At 42.0% G+C, this 24,737-nt stretch overlaps 1 protein-coding gene across 1 annotated transcript; it reads right to left on the reverse strand.

Moving 5' to 3' along the window:
• Nucleotides 1–133: 133 nt before the first annotated feature.
• On the reverse strand, nt 134–24,019 carry slc38a9 (solute carrier family 38 member 9). Its single transcript, XM_064943488.1, has 15 exons — nt 23,933–24,019; nt 20,278–20,404; nt 18,399–18,528; nt 16,996–17,114; nt 16,665–16,728; nt 16,060–16,153; nt 12,997–13,167; nt 12,660–12,719; nt 11,879–12,103; nt 11,125–11,232; nt 10,589–10,695; nt 8,503–8,616; nt 7,084–7,232; nt 3,314–3,403; nt 134–3,041 (listed from the first exon to the last, which is right to left on the reverse strand). Exons 2-15 carry the CDS (start codon nt 20,370–20,372, stop codon nt 2,876–2,878), a joined length of 1,692 nt encoding a protein of 563 aa, XP_064799560.1. The 5' UTR covers nt 20,373–20,404; nt 23,933–24,019; the 3' UTR covers nt 134–2,875.
• Between the last annotated feature and the right edge of the window lie 718 nt (nt 24,020–24,737).

Raw genomic sequence — 24,737 nt, forward strand, 5'->3', positions numbered from 1 at the left:
TGTGCCTTTCCAAATCGTGTCCAATCAATTGAATTTACCACAGCTCAAATTGTAGAAACGTCTCAAGGATGATCAATGGAAACAGGATGCAACGGCGCTCAATTTTGAGTCTCATAGCAAAGGGTCTGAATACTTATGTAAATAAGGTGTTTATTTTTAATACAGTTGCTAAAATTTCTAAACATATTTCCACTTTGCCATTCTAGGGTATTGTGTAAATTGAGAAGTTATTAATCATTTTAGAATAAGGCTGTAATGTAACAATGTTTAAAAAGTCAAGGAGTTTTAATACTTTCCAAATGCACTATGTATAGAGAGCAATAGAAATGGCGTATTTTTGTAGGCACCAATGCCACCATGGCTCGTTGGTCAAAGCCTATGGGGAATTTAATTTCTGTAGGGTTTTTGGATAAAACTCTGTAGTAAACACAGGCTGAGGAGGTCACTTTTTTTCTATGAGAATCTTCATCAGCTAATGTAACGTTGTTAATTTAAGCATATGTAATTTAAAAAAGCATTGAGGCTTCATAATTCATAAAGGTCATGTTAACTGACTTCTCATAGAACAATACATGTAAGATCTCCTAAACCGATGTTAAATAAGGTCTGAGGTTTTCTGTGTTTATTCCGATAGAATGGCCAAACAAACCAGAAGTAACTCCCTTACACTTTTAGGACTACAAGCTGGCGAGCTCTATAGAGCACATGTATACAGTTACCTTGTTTTAACTGCGGACACAAAGTATTTTAGTGAGGTATTATTTTCATGTGCTTTACGGTGAATACTCTGTCCATGTGCTTATGTACATTTCTCCACTAGTTATTTAGCTCTAACTTCTCTGTTAATATGGAGACATAATTGCTAGCTTGTATGCTAAGACTGGCTTCGTTGTCATTTCTCATGCTGAAGTCTATTTGGCCTGTTTCTATAAGTCTGCTCCATTGTGGACCTTTTTAGTTGCTGTTTTCCTTTGGAAATCAATGGTCCATTTATAACCATCTTTGGTTATAAATGACTCCAATAACAGTTTGTTACTTCCTTGTAATATTGTTTATTACTATATCCGAATAGTATTTTAATTACTTATTGCTCTCTTCATTCTGTAATTTCAGATAACCACACACACAACTCCCTGTGAATTGCCATTAAAAACACCATAACTGGAACGGCTATCATCTTACTTACCAAAGAATGAGGCCAGGTTTTGTATGACAAGCAACATTTTAGTGAACGTACACAATCCCTTTATCCATCCGATAACATTAAGGTGCAGTTTCTCTGAAGAATTAAGAGTGAAGAACCGCATGTAGCAATAACCAACAAAAGAGTTGGCGTCAATTTGTTCAAGTATACGGTTGGTGCTCCTAAATGACTGTCAAATGGCAAATGAACATTACGAGGTTTACACTAGGATTAGCTTTCCAAATCCTAGTGGGGAAATTACAAAACTGACCCAAGATCAGCATCTCAGGGCAACTTTACCTTACAATAACAATGTAATACATTTCAGGAAAAATACCACTCAAACTATTTGTTCGTATTTGTTTCATTAGTTCACTGTTGACATGGTCCCAAAATGTTTTACGTCAGCAATCAAGTTTAAGACATAGAACTTAAAAAAATACAGAAAGTGTCTGCGATAAGAAGACATACAAATTATTTTGAAAGTTGTATTTTAAACTTGATTGCTGACATGCAAAACATTGGACCGTATCAACAGTGGACTAATGAAACAAACGTGAAAATAGTTTGAGTGGCATTTCCCTTTAAGAACCAGGGAACAAATTAACTCCCCCCCCCCCCCCAATATCCACATGGGCCAAGAAAATTCAAAAGGCCGAACAGTCACCACAGATTGCTTCCCTGCTTTTACAAGTCAAATAATTCCATCCAGATTTCCCTTCCTCCCTCAAAAAGATAAGACTGAATACAGGACATGATTTGTGCATTTCCCCAGAATAATATGAACTATATAGAACGTATAGTGTTCAAACAGAAGGGGGAGAATAGGAGGGAGGGGAAAGTGTTTAAGGGAATCATTCAGTTACATTTGTCAGTCAAATGCTTCACTCTGGGGAATTATGCTACAGAAAGTCAGACCACATGATTATCTATTGATAACTCTCCCACAGACTTCTTGCCATTGCACTGGTCTACTTTGAAGCAAGCTACGCACACATTATTTATAATCAACTTATTAAATTTGGGTTGCTTCTATGTTCCACATATGAATTGCATTTAAACCCCAAAATAATAAATATGAGTGTATTTTACACTGATGAGAAGAACAGTGCTTACAATGGAAACCCCAAAATAAATCAATCTAAAAAGGAGGAAATAACAAAAGATTAGTTATCAGAACAAGGATGTGCAAGGCTAGCTCAGTCCTACTGAACTAACAACAACAAACACTTTCTGCACCATCATGTTGAAGGAGGATAGTTCTGAGGTGAAAGTCAATGCCCTTAATAAAGTGAGAATGATTAGCATGTTTGTGGAGGGAGCAAAACTAATGTAAATTTCCAAAGAAGCAATCTAAATGGACATGAAACTCCCACTGAAAGAATAGAACGTGCAGTTAAAGTAGAAAGACAAAGACATTAGCTTGAATTCCCCAGAGACTGCTCCCTGTGCAAACCAGACCATGAGAGTTGGATGCCGTCTCCTGCATCTCTCTGAACCGTACAGTGTATACAAACGGCTTGTGCCGGGTCGTAATCATCAGGGCACTCATCGGAAAACTAAAATTAGCATTTCACAATGGACAAGTCCAAGTCGTCCCACCTCCCTGTTTCTGTCCATTTTCTTCCATTTGGTGACTTATTAACACAACCCAGCTTCATTGAGGGACAGACCAACCAAGTAGTGGCATAACTACATGAAGAACTGTCCTGCCACATTGGCCACGCCCAGGACAATGAGGAGGCTGTGGAAGATGGCCGAGGGCCAGCTGAGCTCCCCTCTACGTTTCTGGGAGATCATGTGGACTAGAGAGGGGAAGACAAAGACCAGGGCCAGGCCACACGTCGCCCCCGAGTACCTGGGAGGAGAAACAGAGAGAACAGATCTATATGGACTGAGCAAAAGAGGGTGAATTCAAAGAGAGGGGTGTTACTTTACTGTGAGACTATGGGCTAAAATAAAAAAATATATATAGTATAATCAATCATGCATTAATGTCAACGGGGAAATTTGAAGGATAATTTCAATACATTTTTATTTTCCATTTGCAAGGAATACCTTGTTTCTGGTTCTCTTTATCTACAAACATCTTCAGCATCTCTCATTTAACTATCTCAGCAGCCATCTTACCTTATAATGGAGCCAATGTTGGGGTAATACTTCGCCATGCAGACACCAGCGCCAACGATGAAAATGTTCAGAGTGAAAACGTGGAAGAAACTAGGAGATAAAGAGATGAAGAATTGTAACATTTTGTAGAAAGCTTGTTTTCACCATCAAAAGCTTCAACACACACAAGACTGGCCCCCCTTCCAATGAGGGGTACATTAGCTGCGGTAAAGACTGCAACTAAGAAACATCACCTTTTCACACTAGAACTGTCATAAGCCAATGCCCCATGCCGTTAGATGTTGTAATTAAAATAAATCTGCGATTTTGAAAGCAATGTCCTCCTTTCCCTGACTTTTCCTATATATCGTTTTATTTTACATTTTGTTATAAAAATTCTGACAGCTGAGCAAAGTATTTAGAGCCCATTTACATTTCTCTCCCCCCCCCCCCTCACACCCCTTCCTATCTTAAGGGGTAGGTATGTGCATCTTTAAACATTAATTTACCATTCTAAATTCAAATCTGCTGCTGATGAGCTCACAAGGTGGGCCTCTCTGAACTGGAGCTGAATGTGTGTCTCTAAATTGTGTGTACAGTCGTGGCCAAAAGTTTTGAGAAGGACACAAATATACATTTTCAAAGTCTGCTGCCTCAGTTTGTAAAATGGCAATTTGCATATACTCCAGAATGTTATGAAGAGTGATCAGATGAATTTCAATTAATTACAAACGTCCCTCTTTGCCATGCAAATGAACATAATCCCCCCCAAAAAAAATTCTACTGGATTTCAGCCCTGTTTCTCTCGTTAACACAGGTGTGAGTGTTGACGAGGACAAGGCTGGAGATCACTCTGTCATGCTGATTGAGTTCAAATAACAGACTGGAAGCTTCAAAAAGGAGGGTGGCGCTTGGAATCATTTTTCTTCCTCTGTCAATCATGGTTACCTGCACGGAAACATGTGCCATCATTGCTTTGCACAAAAAGGCCTTCATAGGCTTCATATTGCTGCCAGAAAGATTGGCCTAAATCAACCATTTATCGGATCATCAAGAACTTCAAGGAGAGCGGTTCAATTGTTGTGAAGAAGGCTTCAGGGCGCCCAAGAAAATTCAGCGAGCGCCAGGACCGTCTCCTAAAGTTGATTCAGCTGCGGGATCGGGGCACCACCAGTACAGAGCTTGCTCAGGAATGGCAGCAGGCAGGTGTGAGTGCATCTGCACGCACAGTGAGGCGAAGACTTTTGGAGGATGGCCTGGTGTCAAGAAGGGCAGCAATGAAGCCACTTCTCTCCAGGAAAAGCATCAGGGACAGACTGATATTCTGCAAAAGGTACAGGGATTGGACTGCTGAGGACTGGGGTAAAGTCATTTTCTCTGATGAATCCCCTTTCCGGTTGTTTGGGGAATCTGGAAAAAAGTGTGTCCGAAGACGACGAGGCAGCTAAGGTGACGACTCCAGAAACTGCTGAAAGTCCACCCAGACATCAGTAAATTAAACACTGTTTTTCACACTCAGCAGTTTTCCATTTGTATCAAGAATGTTCCACCACCCAAAGGACATCCAGCCAACTTGACCCAACTGTGGGAAGCATTGGAGTCAACATGGGCCAGCATCCCTGTCGAACGCTTTCAACACCTTGGAGAGTCCATGCCCAGATGAATTGAGGCTGTTCTGAGGGCAAGGGAGGGTGCAACTCAATATTAGGAGGGTGTTCTCAAAATCGAATGGTTTTCACCATTTGGAAGTTCAGTGAGCTTATTTTTTCTCCTCCTGCTTTGTCCATGCAGTCAGTCCGCGGCAGGGTAGCCTAGTGGTTAGAGTGGTTGGACTAGTAACCGGAAGGTTGTGAGTTCAAACCCCCGAGCTGATAAGGTACAAATCTGTCGTTCTGCCCCTGAACAGGCAGTTAACCCACTGTTCCCAGGCCGTCATTGAAAATAAGAATGTGTTCTTAACTGACTTGCCTGGTTAAATAAAGGTAAAATAAAAAATAAAATAAAAAAATGATTGCGGTCTTCGTTATGACATTATAAAATGAAAATAAATAAAACATGTTTTTAAACTTGACCCTGTATATCTAAAAATGACCATGAAATACTGATTGTTGAAAGCAAAACTATTACTGATGGTGAACCTGAAGAAACTAAATAAAAATCTACTGTAAGCCAGTTCAGCAGGAATAGCCAGATGAGTGGTCTCCGGTAACTTAATTTTATTATGGTAAAACACAATTTTCAACAGCACATAAATGACAATAACCTATAGCAAATTACATAGGCTTTATTAGTTGAGTGACAACCTAACATCCCACAAGCCATTTTAGCATTTGAAAGCTGAAGGTGCTGTGCAGAAGTTCAAGATCAGAACAGGCCGTTGGTCAGCACGAAGCTGTGCACAGTGCAGCAGTTTGACTAGGCCACTGATATTACCTGGGGTTGTTCAGCACACAAAATGACGTGTAGATCAATGACTGAACAGTTACATGCTTAGTTCATCACTGAAGGAGAAGACGTCACAGAAGATAGGAAAATACCTTAAGGTAATATCAGCAAAAAACATTTGAGTGAATCGGCGATTCATAACGTTTGAATAGATTTTCTGACCGATGCAGTCATATATTAAAAATCAGGCATATTGATGAACCATTACATCCCTATTAAGTTGCTAAGACAAAACGGGAAGCTGGGTGCTGGTACCCAGACGCGAATGTCGCTCTCTCCTCACTGAATGAATGCTGTCAGTAGATGAATGGCTGATAGAAACTGGTAATTGTGCACATGACTTTACAATGACATTTTAATGAACTGAATGATGAAGGTGATTGAATTTAGAACAGTGTAATAATGATAAAGGATATTGAACAAAGAAAGCAGCTACTGCTGCCAACAGCGTGTCGTCGTCCCCCTATGATACATCCATAGGTGAGGATGTTTGCTAGCAAGCCATCAATGTGAATAATATCTAGCAAGCAAAGTGAGAGTAGGGAAAGAAGAAGAACCGCTGATGAGCATTCTGACTGAGTGACCCCAAACATGTCTGCCTGCTGAGGACAGTAAACAGACACACCTCTCCGTGCGCTGCTACTAACCTGCAGCTGTTTTGTTCTATAAACCTGCAGGGACATTGGTATTTTGCCAACATCTACATCAGCACAATAAAACCCTTCAGTTTTTTTCCGTTCATGAGCATCAACTGTCAGTTTACGGATACGATCACGAGCATCAACTGTCAGTTTACAGATACGATCACGAGCATCAACTGTCAGTTTACGGATACGATCACGAGCATCAACTGTCAGTTTACGGATACAATCACAAGCATCAACTGTCAGTTTACGGATACGATCACGAGCATCAACTGTCAGTTTACAGATACGATCACGAGCATCAACTGTCAGTTTACGGATACGATCACGAGCATCAACTGTCAGTTTACGGATACAATCACAAGCATCAACTGTCAGTTTACGGATACGATCACGAGCATCAACTGTCAGTTTACAGATACGATCACGAGTATAGCCAGGTTGTCACACCTCTAATAACAAAACAGTATGTTCATCTGATTCGTAGGCTAAAGGACACTGCACCCGACAGCCGGATCTTAAACAGGTGCTTGGAGGCTGAGAAGCCCAGCAGTTCTGGTGTTAAAACAATACATGTTCCTTGAGAATGGTGTAGTTTTTTAAAATTCTCTAGGGTTTCTCAACTCCGGTTTCAGGGTTGAGTCATCTAGGGTTTCTCGTCCACTGTGGGACGAGGCTAGGGCCAGTGGGGGCAGTTGTTACCTGGGGTAGTGTTTGCCGAAGACCTGGCTCATCATCTGGACACGCACCAGGTAGCCCAGAAGGGGGTAGACAGTGGTCATCTGGAAAAGCAGACAGGTCCGTGCCACAAACACCAGCACGTCACTGCTGGGGAAGTTATCCAGGAAGTTCTGTAGTAAACAGACAAGACAGAATGTCAGAAGGGTGGCAACTGTCATTTCATAACCCCAAACTTAAAAGGAGTAGGGTGAAGTTGCCCTTAGACGCTGATCTTGGGCCAGCTTTGCATTGTCCCCACTAGATGGTTATGGTTAGGATTGAGGGAGGGGAAGTTAATCCGAGATCTGTACCTACGGGAAACCACCCTGGAGCCAACTCAGATACTTGTAGTCATATAGTGTGTGTGGACACCTGCTCGTCAAACATCTCATTCCAAAATCATGGGCACTAATATAGAGTTGGTCCCCCTTTTGATGCTATAACAGCTTCCACTCTTCTGGGAAGGCTTTCCACTAGATGTTGGAACATTGCAGCAGGGACTTGCTTCCATTCAGTCACAAGAGCATTAGTGAGGTCAGGCACTGTTGTTGGGCAATTAGGCCTGGTTCACAGTCGGCGTTCAAATTCATCCCAATGGTGTTTGATGGGGTTGAGATCAGGGACCTGTGCAGGCCAGTCAAGTTCTTACACACAGATCTCGACAAACCATTTCATTTTCATGCTGAAACAGTGAATGGCCCCAAATTGTTGCCACATAGTTGGAAGCACAGGATCATATAGAATGTCGTATGGTGTAGCGTTAAGATATCCCTTCACTGGAACTAAGGGACGTAGCCCACACCATAAAAAACAGCCCCAGATCATTATATTTTACAGTTGGCACAGTGTATTCGGGCAGGTAGCATTCTCCTGGCATCCGCCAAACCCAGATTTGTCCATCAGACTGTCAGATGAGGAAGCATGATACATGACTCCAGAGAAAGCATTTCCACTGCTCCAGAGTCCAATGGAAGCGAGCTTTACACCAGTCCAGCTGACGCTTGGCATCGAGACACTTACAGCACTTATATTTGACCGGGTCAACTCCAGCAGCGCAGAAATTGACAGTGCCCATGTTGAAAGTCACTGAGCTCTTCAGTACGAGCCATTCTACTGGCAGTGTTTGTCTATGGAGATTGCATGGCTATGTGCTTGATTTTATATACCGTCAGCAACGGGTGTGGCTGAAAAAGGCAAATCCACTCATTTGAAGGGGTGTCCACATACTTTTGTATATATAGCGTAGACATGAGAGTTAAGACATAACTGCTAGAGGTGAAGTCAAAGAAGAGGGGAATAATATCCACTCTGCTCTCCTCCATGTCTCAGAACTTTTACTTGTGTTGTCCAGTTATTTATGATAAAACCCTCTCTCTTCAAAGGTGAAGTGAAAAGCCTTACTGGTTCAATGCAGTCTTTTGACAGAGGAGGGGAGGGGAACGCAGCAAAGATCAACACTCCCACGTATAGGTACGTCAGTCCAACCAGTAGGTAGGCCACAGACAAGTCCCGCACCTGAAATCACAACACAACACTGTTTATTTCATGATAGAACACAATAGACACCACAGATGGAACATGTGTTTCTACACCTGAGTTGCTTGCTGTTTGGGGGTTTTAGGCTGGGTTTCTGTACAGCACTTGGTGACATCAGCTGATGTAAGATGGGCTTTATAAATACATTTGAATTACATCTTTATTACTTCATTATATAAGGGAAACCTTTTGTTGTTGCTGCTGACAGTGTTCAACAGCACACAACAGGCTGGGTGCAGCGCAGGGTCAGCCGTAAGAGGTAAGTAGGTTAGGGGTTAAGTGCCTTGCTCAAGGGCAACAGAACCATGGTCAAATAGACTATTCTTCACAGCACTGTTGGTGACCAGGTTATGCTAATATTTAGTCATGCTCACCAGAGTTCAAAGCTTGGCAAAAGAGACAATTGTAGTCTATTTTATCAGGTAAAGGAATTGCTCAAAATCTGCAGGACAAGCATGTGAGGCATCCAAAGTTTGCTTCCAACAGTAACGGTAGAGAGACTTGAGAATGAATATACTGGGGGTTGTGGGTAAAAAAAAAAAAAAAGGAACAGGAAACAGAGACCACAGCCAGACTTAACAATAGAACAATGGGAAGTGCACCGGGCTCTGGTCAAAAGTGCAGTAGGGAATAGGGTCCCATTTGGGACGTACGATTAGTCTACTCCGTAATGCTGACAAGCCACTTCTTTTCTGTCTCAACAGTGATTCTCAGAACAAAAAGCCCTGACACGGTGTGACTAATGTAAAAAAATATAAAGAAATAGCCCGTTCAGCAAAAAAGTTTAAAAATACAAATTTTTTAAAAAGGTAAGAATGTGTGTGGTCAAATGTTAATGGTTAGTCATACATAACACCAGCAGTCTCAAACTGATGTAATTGGAGAAAATAAGTGGTTAACGGCCCAGTTAGACCAAACGCTACAGAGCAGTAAGGCATCGCAAAGCTCTCTCTGTGTGGGTGCATCTTCCAAACAGCATGCACAACGTCACATAGGCTAACAGCCAATCTAGCAAGACCATCCGTCCTCCAATTGGTTACTGCGCGGTCACGTCACTGCTAATTTGGCTAAACTTTGGACTTTGATGAGTTGATTGGACTAGCTCATATTCGCTAACAGTCATGTCTTGTTCACCCATTGGAAATAAATTGCATTTGTAGATTGTTTTCATTTACAGACATTAATCACAAAGCTCTTTAGTGCATATAATAAATAAGAATCCCCACTCTTTACATTGTGAGCAACCATACATTTTTCAAATGGTCTCCGGTAGTGCCTGGTGTAATAGAGGTAAAATAAGTTATTTTAAGAACTTTTCACGACACTAAAAGTCAGTCACTTTACATACAAGAAAATCAGCAGGATAAAAAGCTAGAAAATCCCATTAAAAATAAGTATATAAAAAGAACACTAAACATAATGACAAGACTATCCAGGAAAGTGAACCAGATGGACGATAAAATCTAAGACAACAGAGAATCTGGGTAAGCCTGTGTGAAGAGGTGTGTCTTTAGTGTGGACTAGAATATGTGTATGGAGCGTGAGGTTCTGACATGGAGAGCGAGGGAGGTCCAGAGCTGGGGAGCTGCACTGCTGAAAGCCTGGTCTCCCATAGAGCGGAGCCTGGTGCGAGGGAGGGTGAGGAGGCCAGTGTCAGAGGAGCACAGGGAACAGGTGGTAGTGTTGGGGTTCAGGAGGTAAGTAAGGTATGTGGGCACCAGTCCAACTAACTCACGTTGTTCTCCTGGTGTAATGGAGACATAACCGCTAGCGTGGCCAACTAACTCACGCTGTTCTCCTGGTGTAATGGAGACATAACCGCTAGCGTGGCCAACTAACTCACGCTGTTCTCCTGGTGTAATGGAGACATAACCGCTAGCGTGGCCAACTAACTCACGCTGTTCTCCTGGTGTAATGGAGACATAACCGCTAGCGTGGCCAACTAACTCACATTATTCTCCTGGTGCTTGTTGTTCTTCATCAAGGTGATGATGCAGTTGTGGATGAAGAAGGCCAAGGTGAGAACACCAGTCAGCTGAGGGAACAGCAGCCTGAATTCTGGGGGGTGGACACACACGTTACTAAGTTAGTTGCATAAAATAACTTAAAGCAAATAAGGAGGGGTCTGTCATAGGATAACATGTCAAGTTTTTAACTATTGATTTGTATAGGACTGACAGCAAACTAAGGTATCAATCTACCCAGACATTCAAATTGAACAGGAAAAGGCACCCCAACTGTCTGCAAACACTGATTAAGATAGCATTGTTGTTTAATGGGCAGGCAATATCCAAGGTGTTTTGGGGTGAAAATTATGCGGGAGAAAAAAAAAAAAAAAAAAAAATCACTTACACACACCTCATCGTAAACAATAACATCGTGACTCATTATCGGCACCTATTTGTATACAATTACATCATCATCATCAATCACCTTTGCCACCTTTTTTTCATAAACAATGAAATCCTAGTCATCATAATAATTTACCTGGGACGTAGAACTGAGTGGATTCTAACCAGTGGAACTCCATGTGAAAGCCCAGACGAATAGCCTTCAGCGTGACCAGGATGATGAGGTAGACCACAGATATGGTGCCTGGTGGGGGGGGGGCGATAGAAGTCATACAAGGCAGCCAGAAAACAGAGACACCAAACAATGACTCGCGTCAAGCCGTTCACTTCACTTTAATAAAAAGCTGACTGCTTTTTCAGAGTCAAGCCATTGTTTGCATGCCTCATTGACAACCATGAGCAAAAACGACTACTACTTTCACTAGCCATAGCAAAAAAAGGTTATATCATCGAACTGAGCTTTCATTAACTATTAATACATTTTAAAAAACTTGGAAAATCCATAATAGCTCCTCACAAACATAAATAATGAATTTATAAAATGCATAGATTTTATGCCTTTCTCCCAAAGTGCACAATTGAACACTCCTTTAGTGGAAACTCACTCTAACTAATGCTTACACCTAACCAATGCTTTTAAACCATGAAAGGGAAAGTGCAAAAGAACTGGGACTTAGTTTCAGTTAGCATAGACCAGCTCTTAATTTTGGTCCCGGAGACATCTTTGTTTTTGCAGTGACACACCTGATTCCTCTACTCAAAGGTTTGATGAATTGATTATTTGAGTCAGGTGTGTAGTGCTAGGGGGAGGAAACTAACATGTGCACCCCTTTGGGTCCCCGGGACCAGGATTGAGAAACACTGGCATAGGCTGTTCCTCCAGTCCTTACCCAGGAAGGTGAAGCGGGCGAAGAAGGAAGCAGAGCGGAAGTTGAGCAGCGGTAGCAGCAGGATGATGAGGTAGAATGGGATGGTGTTGGTCTTGCTCCACCAGCGGTCGAACGCGGCGGTGTCTGACGTGTCGTTGCCGTAGTTGTTGGTGTTCAGGTAGAGGCCGCTGATGCCGCTGCTGCAGTTCCCTCTGTGGTCCCCCGTGTCGGGGAACGGACAGATCACTGGGGGAGGCAGATGGGTGTTAGGGAACAGGCAGACCACTGGGGAAGGCAGTTAGGACAGGACGAGGGTGCGGTACTTTAGGACAGAGTTTAGTTTGCCAATGGTTGGCAAAAGCACAATCAGATCTGGGACCAGGCTAGAGGATGGTGATTATAGAACAAAACACTTTTGCACATCTGAACGTATCGTGATGGAACACCTAGACAGATGCGTAGGAGATTCAAAAACGAAAGTGAAAAGTTGTTTGTTTGGCAAGTATACACAGTGTGCGTCAGTCATTTACATGACTGTCTATGGGGAGAGAGGAAGCGAACCAGAGCAGGCTATGGGGAGAGAGGAAGCGAACCAGAGCAGGCTATGGGGAGAGAGGAAGCGAACCAGAGCAGGCTATGGGGAGAGAGGAAGCGAACCAGAGCAGGCTATGGGGAGAGAGGAAGCGAACCAGAGCAGGCTATGGGGAGAGAGGAAGCGAACCAGAGCAGGCTATGGGGAGAGAGGAAGCGAACCAGAGATTGGATAGTGATACATAAATGACACATGAAGAACGAGTCTCACCTCTTTCTGACCCGTTGGTTCCAAACTCTGTATCTGACATGCTGACATTATGCGCATAGTCTGTAGACGGTGGAAAACAGATTAGTAGCAGTTCAAGATGAGCAAGATAACTTTTCAGAAATCCTTTGGTGTGACTATTGGTGAAAAACTAAATGACGGTTCCTTTCTACTTCTGAAAACGTAAATAACGTCAAGTTTGTATAGTTCTCTAAACTCTGTTGTAAATCACAGTATTTGTACTATAGGCTATATTTTGTATAACTGAGAATATGAATTACAGTACACAAATGTATTTAGTTTATAGTTTTACTGTAGATTAATTTATAGAGTATCTTACTGTAGATGAATTTGCCCGTGTTGAAGAGGAAGTTGGACATTAGGACCCAGTAGACCACCATAGCACCAATGAGTGACACCATGGAAAACACCAGACTGGACCACTGGCCAAACTTCCCAAAGTAATATTTACACACGTCAGGGAACTCCCAGTCTGACGTGTCGATGTACGCTGCAAAAACAGTGACGGACAAATAGGATGTGTGTTTCAAGTCAGTAACAGGGGTGGACAATGTGAGGGTCCCCGAGGGCCACTGTCTATTGGTTTCCCACACATTATTTTTTTGGGGTGGGTGGGGTTTCACCATCTTGACCTGGCTGGGTAACCAGGGGTGTTTAATGGCATGAAACAATCACAACAGGTAGAAATGTAATGTGTACAGCTGACATGGCTCACAGTTCTACATTAAACATTTATACCTGATCTGCACAATACATTTCTATCTGAAAGTTCAGTAAATTCACCCCCTCCTGAACAGTCCCCTGGTACTATGTGATTTTAGCATTCAATTCTATAGAGACAAAAGCAGCAGGGTCGCGTTCAGTACAGTGTGCAACGTCGAAGTCAACGGAAACGGTACTGAACGGCCAGTTGAAAAACATTGTGATTATGGTAACCCAGAAGGAAGTGACCATATGGTGTGCTGCACGTGTTTTCCGATTTTCAAAATGGTCACACCCATATTGATCAGGCCACACCCACCACACAGGACCAAAACGTACCTCAAAGGTACCAGGTTTTTAAAAATGTTAGCAAATTTATTACAAATAAAAAAAACTGAAATGTCAAATTTACTTAAGTATTCAGATCTTTTACTCAGTACTCTGTTGAAGCACCTTTAGCAGCGATTTCAGCCACGAGTCTCCTTGCGTAAGTCGCTACAAGCTTGGCACGCCTGTATTTGGAGAGTTTCTCCCATTCTTGTCTGCAGATCCTCTCAAACTCTGTCAGGGTGGATGGGGAGCGTCGCTGCACAGCTATTTTTAGGTCTCTCCAGAGATGTTCAAGGGTTCAAGTCCAGGCTCTGGCTGGGCCACTCAAGGACATTCGGAGGCCTGTCCCGAAACCACTCCTGCGTTGTCTTGGTTGTGTGCTTAAGGTCATTGTACTGTTTGAAGGTGAACCTTTGCCCCAGTCTGAGGTCCTGAGTGCTCTGGAGCAGGTTTTCATCAAGGATCTCTCTGTACTTTGCACAGCCATCTTTCCGTCGATCCTGACTAGTCTCACAGTCTCTAGCGCTGAAAACATCACCACAGAATGATGCTGCCACCACTATGGTTCACCATCAGGATGGTGCCAGGTTTCCTCCAGATGTGACGCTTAGTAGTCGGGCCAAAGAGTTCAATCTTGGTTTCAGCAGACCAGAAAACCTTGTTTCTCATGGTCAGAGTCCTTTAGGTGCCTTTTGGCAAACTCCAAGTGGGCTGTCATGTGCCTTTTACTGAGGAGTGGTTTCCATCTGGCCACTCTACCATAAAGACCTGATTGGTAGAGGGCTGAACAGATAGTTGTCCTTCTGGAAAGTTCTCCCATCTCTACAGAGGAACTCTAGAGCTCTTTCAGAGTGACAATCGGGTTCTTTGTCATCTCCCTGACCAAGGCCCTTCTCCCTCGATTGCTCAGTTTGGCCGGGCAGCCAGTTGTAGGAAGAGTCTTGGTAGTTCCAAACTTCTTCCATTTAAGAATGATGGAGACCACTGTGTTCTTGGGGACCTTCAATGCTGCAGACATTTTTTGGGTACCTTTCCCCAGATCTGTGCCTTCGACACAATCCTGTCTCGGAGTTCTACGAACAATTCCTTTGACCTCATGCCTTGGTTTTTGTTCTGACATCCACTGTCAACTGTAGGACCTTATATAGACAGGTGTGTGCCTTTCCAAATCATGTCCAATCAATTGCATTTACCACAAGTGGACTCCAGTCAAGTTGTAGAAACATCAAGGACGCACTTCAGCTCAATTTCAAGTCCCATAGCAAAGGGTCTGAATACTTACGTAAAAAAATGAGGCATTCCTGTTTTATATTTTTTATAAAATTGGCACAAATTTCTAAAAACCTGTTTTTGTTTTGTCATTATGGGGTAGTGTGTAGATGAGGGAAAAAAAATATTTTATCAATTTTAGATTAAGGCTGTAACATAACAAAATGTGTAGAAAAGGAAGGGGTCTGAATACTTTCCTCATGCACTGTTATAGAACATGTACTGTAGGCTTGTAAAACAGTAAAGTCCTGTCCCACGTGTGACCGGGGTTAAACTGCCTGGCTATGACATTACTCAAGAGCACCATGCGCCGAGGTGCTAACAGTAGCATGCTGGTGTGACAGCAGCCTCATCTACACTGGGCAACTGCAGACAACTGCTACTCTACAATGTTCTACAGACAACAGCTACTCTACACAATGTGAGGGGACAACAAGGCTGTCAATCATCCCATGTCACATAACTAACCTGTCAACAGTCTGGCACTTACCTATACAAATTTGTTTTTTTTAACATAAACTTGTGACAGATTTAATACAATCACAACTGTTGCTAAAATAAAATACCTTCAGGCCTTCTGGCATCAGACTTGTCAATTGAAAGCAATACAATTCGAACTCTAAACCAGGGGTGTCAAACTCTTTTTGACCTCGGGCAGCATTCAGTCTTCACCGAAGTCTGGAAGTGACTCACTTAAAATGTATTATATTTCCTTGCCTTAAAATTTGCACAAATAAAAAAAATGCCTCTTATCCATCACTTCAATTTGATGCTCCCTGACTGTCTAGCTTTGTTTCGATGACATGACTATTAGCTAGCTGAACAGAGTGAAGATTATACATGTAGATCCATTATCATTTCTATAGCATCTATATGGTTTTAGTCATTTCAATGTCGATTAATAATTAGTAAAATATATATATATATCATTATTTGTTTTACTAAAACCACCCATGGTCCGGATATTTGACAGCCCTGATCTAAACACTTTTAGACAGAGGTGCAAGAAAGACACGTGAGGGGCACCGTCCCACATATACAAGGGTAGGGGAAACACTTAAGTCACTGCTGATGGTCTTACGTATTGACTTAGGTGATTTGAGCACTCTGAGACAGCAGTAGAGGGTCAGCAGACCCATAGAGATCAGGAGGATGATGCCCAACGTGAACCCTGCCTGCAAGTAGAAAAGACAGGTCAGTGGGAGTTGGCTACGCATTACACTTTAGCCTGGTCCCAGATCTGTATAACCATGTTAACTATGACAAAATCAGTAGTAGTAGTTGGCAAGATAGCACAAACAGATCTGGGATAATGTGGGCTATTACTTACAGTGTTGTATGGTAGAATTGCAATATGACTATTCAGTTAGGATAGAGAAATGAATCACAATTACCTGCTTCATCCCCCCCATGGTATACTGAGTATAGATGAATGACCTGCTTTTATCCCCCATGGTATACTGAGTATAGATGAATTACCTGCTTTATCCCCCATGGTATACTGAGTATAGATGAATTACCTGCTTTTATCCCCCATGGTATACTGAGTATAGATGAATTACCTGCTTTTATCCCCCATGGTATACTGAGTATAGATGAATTACCTGCTTTATCCCCCATGGTATACTGAGTATAGATGAATTACCTGCTTTATCCCCCATGGTATACTGAGTATAGATGAATTACCTGCTTTATCCCCCATGGTATACTGAGTATAGATGTCCCCATCATTGTGTTCCATATGGCAAAACTAAGAGGAGAAAATCCTCATGGTTATTATACAATTAGACCAGCTACAGTACATGTAAACCTGTCAACTTGATGTAGCGAGGTAAGATAAACCTACATGTAAACCTGTCAACTTGATGTAAAGAGGTAAGATAATAAACCTACATGTAAACCTGTCAACTTGATGTAAAGAGGTAAGATGAGTACAGTGTGATCTTTTTTTACAGGCATTTAGTACCATGCAATTAATCTATGGAGCAAATATCAGTGGTGATGGTTGAGCGCTTACATCGTGATGATGCTGGGGTTTTTGGCCCCTCCGTCCCCTCCAGTCACTTTGAAGGCCATCCCCAGAGGACTGTACACGTAGAGCTCCTCTTGACAGGGGATCACATGGTCTGGAGGGCTCTGACATGGGGGGGGGGAGAGTTTTCTGTTTGGTGCCTGATGAACATGACCCAGGGCTGAATCAACAACCACCTCACTTAGTAGGGGCTAAGCTCAAACCAAATCAATAGGATTTCAGAGTCTAAATGTACACAGACGGTCCAGTGACCTGTGCTTTGCAGCCACAGCAGAGTGAAGCTACATACCAAGCATTATTGATTAAAGGGTCTATCCTAAAGGGTCTATCAGAGCACCAAACGTACACGCACAGCAGTGTTCTAGAATATCGGACCGTTGGCTTTCATACTTTTCAAATTCTCAACACATTCAAATGAATAGAGGGTGCGTATCGGCGATGGGTAGGTTGGGAATTGTGGGGAGGTGCGCAGTCGGGCTGTGCGTCCCCCGCGGAGGATGGTGGTCTCATAGCCACATCACAATGGGATGCCGGACTACACTCTCTTTAGGTAATGGTGCTATTCTCTGTGAAACCTCACAGGTTATGGTAGTGGATGATCAACTGCTTGTCTGAAAGCGGTCAATTTGAAGCGGAAGGGTATAAAGGCGTCAGCATGCTTCAGTTTCGCTGACGCCTTGATGAACCAATCGAGTGTGTTTACATACATAAGACACTATCACTTGAAATACTTGGAAAAAAGCAGCAATAGTACTTTGTCCATTTTGAAATGCTGGAGCCAGTATACACTTCCTCAAAATAGTTTGAATGAATCTAAGATAACAACAAAAAAAACTATCATTAAATTTTGCTAAGGAAGAACTTAGTTGCACAATTTTACATCTAAGATGTTTGGTGCAGTATTTCTCAATAAAAAAATATGAATGAATGATGCATGTCTCTGGAATGAAAGACTTATTGAAGAATCCCTACTGTTGACCAATAAGAGACAAAACAGGACTTTTATTCGCCAGAGTGGCGGAACTGTGTAATATGCCATACCAAAACCATTCTCAACAGACCACTGCAGGAAAAATGAAGCCATTGACAATTGCTCATCTACTCTCCCAATGATTGTCCTCTCAATTGGCACGCAATTCTCCACAGTATACAAGTGGCATGAACACAGGTTCCTATGTGCAAGCTCCCAGCTTCACCTGTACGGGCTGATGGATTGGGTGTTGATGAATACTATTTAAACCACTTCATATACAGCAAGTCTGATCAATAGGAATACTACTAATAATATGCATCTACTGGTCTTAAAACAGGTGTGTATGTGTGTGCACGCATGTGCTGTGTGTGTGTGTGTTGTTCCAGAAGTCTGTCGGTGTGTGTGTGTAGCCTACCAACAGTCTGTCAGAGGAGGCAGTGAGTCGGCTATAGTAGTGCACTCTGCTGCTGAGGACAGAGGCCTCTGCTGACACCCTCTCAGAGGGGTCATTCTCCACTATATTCCGATGCTCCACGTGGAAAGGCCTGAAGACAACACAAACAGAGACAGATTAGGCTAAATGACTTAAATAGTTTACTGTAAAATTATCCACCTTCTTGGTTACATGGATCCAGTTTGAAAACTTAAAAAATGCTGTATTTTCTTGAGAAACCCACTGACCTAACATGTGAATATTGGTGAAAGCAAGGGTGTGAAACCATGCCTATCCACACACACTTACAGTACAGATCAGTGATTATCTCAAAGAAGGGAACAAGGAAGGAAACATTTGAAAAGGTATTAGATGGAACCAGGTCCACGCAGTACAATACCATAATGGAACAGCCCTGATTAAATGAGCAAGAATATTATTTTCTAAGATTTCCAGAACCAATTACACAACCTTTCCTAAAGCGTTGGTCAGGATTTTGCCTCACAAACGTCCTATTCCACACACACACACAGTATGACCGTCCTTACATAATGAGAGAAAAGGAGACCTGTACACATTAGACAGCAGTGATGAAAACACTTGTGTACTTTGTCATCCCACAAAACAGATTCTACTGACATCAGAAAAGCGTCGTCCAAAGCAGTTGAGCTTGATAGTTAAATTGCTCATAAAAGACTTGACAAAATAAGAAACATTGACCTCTCCAGTCCTACATTTCTTTGTGCTGTTGCAGTGTCGAGGAGGAACCTACTAGTAAGCATTTCATTGGACGGAATATCCCATACACATGGTGTAGTTGGTGCTGCAGCGTGAAAAACAATGTCTCCGGGTTCTGGGATAAGTCTACAGCAAAGCAATGCTGCATCTCCCTAATAAATCAAGCTATCACCTTGTTAGAATTTGTGAAATACCAAAGTGGATTAATCCACTGGGTGCCTGGGTTGTGATGCGGACTGAAACAATCCCTGGGTGAAGTGAGGGCACAGAGGGCACGCTGTTGACTTCAAACACTGACAGATCATTACTCTTCTGAGGAAGCAGAGTACGGGTTGACTGCCTTCCCCTTTATTGTGTCAAACCAAACTGTGCTGGCTCTAATACTAATGGTGGATGGTAACCAGACCAGCTCGGCACAGCTTGGTTTGGCTTGGCTTGGCTCGGTTCAGCTCAGGTAGCCTAGTGGTTAGAGCGTCGGACTAGTAACTGAAAGGTAACAAGATCGAATCCCCGAGCTGACAAGGTAAAAATCTTTCGTTCTGCCCCTGAACAGGCAGTTAACCCACTGTTCCTAGGCCGTCATTGAAAATAAGAATTTGTTCTAACTGACTTGCCTAGTTTAAAAAAAAAAAAGTTTTAATAAATTGTGACAAGACTGTTACACCAGGAACTAACCAAGTTAAGGGCTTCTCCTGGCTAGTAAACAACTGACTGGCATGCTGGGGGTCGCTGGGCCAATGTGCACAGTAGATTCACATGCAGTCATAACTCCCAGAGTGGATCTATATGGCTTTAGAAAAACATTTTTGGCACTGTGCCATGTGAAAGCAATGCTAGTTCCGATTGTGTGACACATGAGCGGTCAATGATTAACTCGAATTAACCTGTCAGGTTAGAGATCTCACTTGAATTTACAGATAGAAGCTTGAAAATATTGAGTCAAACCATTTGTGAGGTAAGTTTCGGATAACAAATGCTCAATAACAGACAATAAAATACTAGTATTATTATAATCTTATCATACAACGTTCATACAAAAAGCTGTGTAAGCTTATTCCGTCAGATTTTCCGCTGTGAGGTACTCCAGCGCACCCAGTACAAATGAGATGATGAAATAGCCTACCTCCTTGCCCCTCGGTCCAGTGAATCTGTGGAGCCCGTGTCTGTGTAGCTTCCTCTACACACTGGGTCCAGTAGTGGTTTATTGTCCTCTTCCATGATGCTTTAAATCAGTACCTTACAGACTTCACCTGAGTAGAGAAGAACAAAATTATTTTTTTTAAATATACATTTTAGATTTAAAAAAAAATGTTAATACTTCCATCCACCAACTTATCCCAACTGTAAAAACTAGATGTATCCTTTAAAGCTTTGTGGTTACACAGCTTGGTTTCTCGTTGCTTCACAAAACACTTTCATTGATAAAGAATTACTCCTAGTATGCCCTCCTCAGGAATATCCATTACTGAGCAGCCTGCTACTGCATGACTCATTAGGGGTCAGAGGTGAGAACTCACATGCCACCTAACCTCGAGCGAGGACAATCCAACAACAACGCATGCCGCTCTCCAATTTGATCAGGGGCTTATGGCGAACAATTTAATACAGCGAAACCTCTGCCACCCCAAAGTGGACACATTCTTGCACTGGCCCATAGACTACTCCAACTAGTGATGATTAATAGATTGGCCTATCATTGATTACCTCCATTAACTAAAATAGTGGACAAAGCCTTATGATGTCATGTAAGAAGAGTACTTCAGAGTCCAATGGTATTGTAGCAAATCTGTATCGGCTACATTAAAATCACACTGATTGGTCATTGTGTTGGGTTGGGACAAATGTAATCCACTTACAACAAGTAGGCCGGCTGTAGCCTTTTGCCAATTAGATTGCATTACAGTAGACTAGTTTAACTCAAATCTGTTAAGTATCATCATCATCCAGAACAAAAAAATAAAAAATACCAAACAACAATAATGACCTACTAATGAAATTAGGATGTGGGACAAAATACCAACCAAATCAATTAACTTATCTACAGAGTGATCTGCAATAGCACCAATTTCTTAACATTGTTATTATTTTTGAAGAATTTGTAAAGGCTAATATGTAATTTACCATTACAGGTTACATGGAAGATAAGGTCATAGGTACCCCAGTTAAACATGAGAAAAGAGCTGTTGTTATAAAACATATTGAGAGCGTGTGTGTACAACTATGTAGACTAACTTGCAGAACATATGCCACTTCCAGGAAGTGTCAGTTCACAGCTCTGTCTTACGTTCCTCGCGAGGGAGACACGTACTCGAGGCTTGGCAGTGACAGTGACACTTAAGGTAGCCAAAATGCCACTGTATCTTATAACAGAGCAATCTTATCTTATCACCGGTGTCAGATAAACAATATTTAAATTTGTCCTATTGCCTAAAGGCTGTTCTAACAACAAGAACTTAAAAAACATGACCTACAAAGCAGCTCAGTGTTCCCCCTATATTCATTTAGCAGTGGTGACCCACATACAAACATACATATTTCTACCAAGACCGAGACTTTTAAATGGATCATCATTCGCTCAATGACTAGAAGGAGTGATTACTACCTCGGAGGGTTTAGAGCTTAAGGTAGTCACCTCATACAAGTACTTGGGAGTACGGCTAGACGGTACACTGTCCTTTTCTCAGCACATATCAAAGCTGCAGGCTAAAGGGAAATCTAGACTTGGTTTCCTCTATCGTAATCACTCCTCTTTCACCCCAGCTGCCAAACTAACCCTGATTCAGATGACCATCCTACCCATGCTAGATTACAGAGACGCAATTTATAGATTGGCGGTAAGGGTGCTCTCGAGCAGCCAGATGCTCTTTACCATTCGGTCATCAGATTTGTCACCAATGCTCCTTATAGGACACATCACTGCACTCTATACTCCTCTGTAAACTGGTCATCTCTGTATACCAGTCGCAAGACCCACTGGTTGATGCTTATTTATAAAAACCCTCTTAGGGGGGAGTGAGGCCTATCTGAGATATCTATTGCAGCCTTTGTCCTCCACATACAACACCCGTTCTGCCAGTCACATTCTGTTAAAGGTCCCCAAAGCACACACATCCTTGGGTCGCTCGTCTTTTCAGGTCGCTGCAGCTAGCGACTGGAATGAGCTGCAAACAAACACTCAATCTGGACAGTCTTCATTCAAAGACTCAATCATGGACACTTACTGACAGTTTTACATGTTGTATTGTTGTCTTCTTGCCCTTTGTGCTGTTGTCTGTGCCCAATAATGTTTGTACCCGGTGTTGTGCTTACCATGCTGTGTTGCCATCATGCTGTCTTATAGGTCTCTCTTTATGTAGTGTTGTGTTGTCGTGATATGTGTTTTGTCCTATATTTTTATTTAATTTATTTTAAATTCCAGCCCCTGTCCCCACAGGAGGCCTTTTGGTAGACCATCTAACTGACTTGCCTAGTTAGATACAGGTTAAATAGAAAACAATGCAGTTCAAGAAAGAGTTAAGAAAATATTTACTAAATAAACTAAATAAATAAACACAAATAAATGTTAAGTCCTAGTTGATATTTCTAGAAATCACATGATTTCAAGGTACAGCTTTTTTTTCTTTCTTTTTAAAAATAGATTTGACCCCCTTTTCTCCCTGATTTGTGGTATACAATTGTTAGTAGTTACTATCTTGTCTCATGCGCGCTGTGTTAAGAAGCAGTGCGGCTTGGTTGGGTTGTGTTTCGGAGGACACATGGCTTTCAACCTTGATCTCTCCCAAGCCTGTACGGGAGTTGTAGCGATGAGACAAGATAGGAGCTACTAACAATTGAATACCACGAAATTGGGGAGAAAAGGGGGTAAAAACTTAAAATATAAATACAAAATAATTTTTACATAAAAGGCCTAGCTTTCATAAGAAATATACCTATAAAAATCACAGAAGTGGTGAACTGGAATTCTAATGAATGTTGCATGCATGAAGGGGGTCAGTGACTTCACATTATGTGGTTTTACATCTCCATTTTACCTAGATAGGAAGCTTTTGAAAAGTATTGTAAATGGGTCAAATATAGCACAGTAGTTATAAGTAACTAACAAAAATGTTGGACCATTTAGCAATTGGTGGCCCTATGCAGTGTGTAATCTTCATATATGGCTAACAGTCCTGGATGGGAATGCAAAAACATGTTTTATTTTTGCTTACGAGCAATCACCGGTATTGCACTTTTACGACAGTCCCTAAAACACCTGCGTGCCAAAAACAGTATATTGCCTAATTTCCCGTCTGTTAAGTACCGTGTTCTACTATCGGTTAAAAAACAAAAATGGTGTTTCTTGCGCTCTGCAACAATCTGATACTAGATATATCACACTCATCTTCCGTCGGAGAGCAATTGAGCTCATTTAGTGGGCAAGATTTCATTATGAGAAACAGCTACTATAGCTTGCTATGTTATCAATAGCAATTAATTGATATTACATACACCGCATACTTACTCAATAGGCACCTAACCAAGAATCTCGTTGACCACCTATGAAATACCTAGCTAAGGGATAACAAAAAAAGTGGGGGGGAACATATGAACGTTACCTAGCTAGCTAGCTACGGGAACGTTAGTGGCCAGATAGTGTAGCGAGCCAGGGGGCTGGCTATTTGAACACAAAACAGCTTCTAAAACAATTTAGCTAAATAAACCTTCTTACCTCGAGGTTGTGTTTTAGTCCAGCTTTGCAAACGTATCTACTACACATTCTAAAAAGGTCTGATACTCACCTCCGGAGGCTGCCCGTCACCAAGACTACTTGTCCGAACGTACAGTTTGAAAAAGAAAACAACACGAACGTGTCATGAACATTCTTCTTCTTCTTCTATAATATTTATAGCGGTCCGCAAACAAATGTTTGGTGCATGCCGCCACCTACTGTACAATCCGTTAACTAGCCTATGAATGAAAGTTTACAAAATAGGTACACAGGTCGAGAGAACATTTTGAGTAATCAAGGTGACAGACAGAGACACATTCAATACCGCCTTGCACACTCTTGTCTGCATCGAGCTGATACAGGGTGTAATCATTAGTCCAACAGTTTCTATTGGACAAATTCCAGTATGTTTATCCCTGTTTCGTTCCATTTGCTTCCATTTAAGAAAAGTTTTTCAACAGAATCAGCGGAATGAATACATCCCCGATCACACACAAACACAATTTACTTTCATAGCAGTCACACACAAACAGCATGATCACTTTGTGCATTGTATAATTACTTCTCGCACTTCTCGCATCTCCTCTCACCTTTTCCCTTCACATGTGGACTTCAGTGCACAACACGTCAGCGACCAGGTTTAAAAACCTTTCCAAGCCAAACCTTTATATCATAAACACTAACTGCTACACACAGCCTACATCGTTGTCACCGGATTAGCTAACGTCATAGTCAACATAGTTACTAGAACTAACCTTCTAGGTACAATCACGCAGTCGTTGTATTTTCTAAAAACTGATAATCTATTGTCTTTCTCTCTCTTTGAGTCAACTACTCACCAAATGTTATGCACTGCAGTGCTAGCTAGCAGTAGC

This window comes from Oncorhynchus masou, chromosome 28, assembly GCF_036934945.1.
Source record: "Oncorhynchus masou masou isolate Uvic2021 chromosome 28, UVic_Omas_1.1, whole genome shotgun sequence".
Lineage (NCBI taxonomy): Eukaryota > Metazoa > Chordata > Actinopteri > Salmoniformes > Salmonidae > Oncorhynchus > Oncorhynchus masou.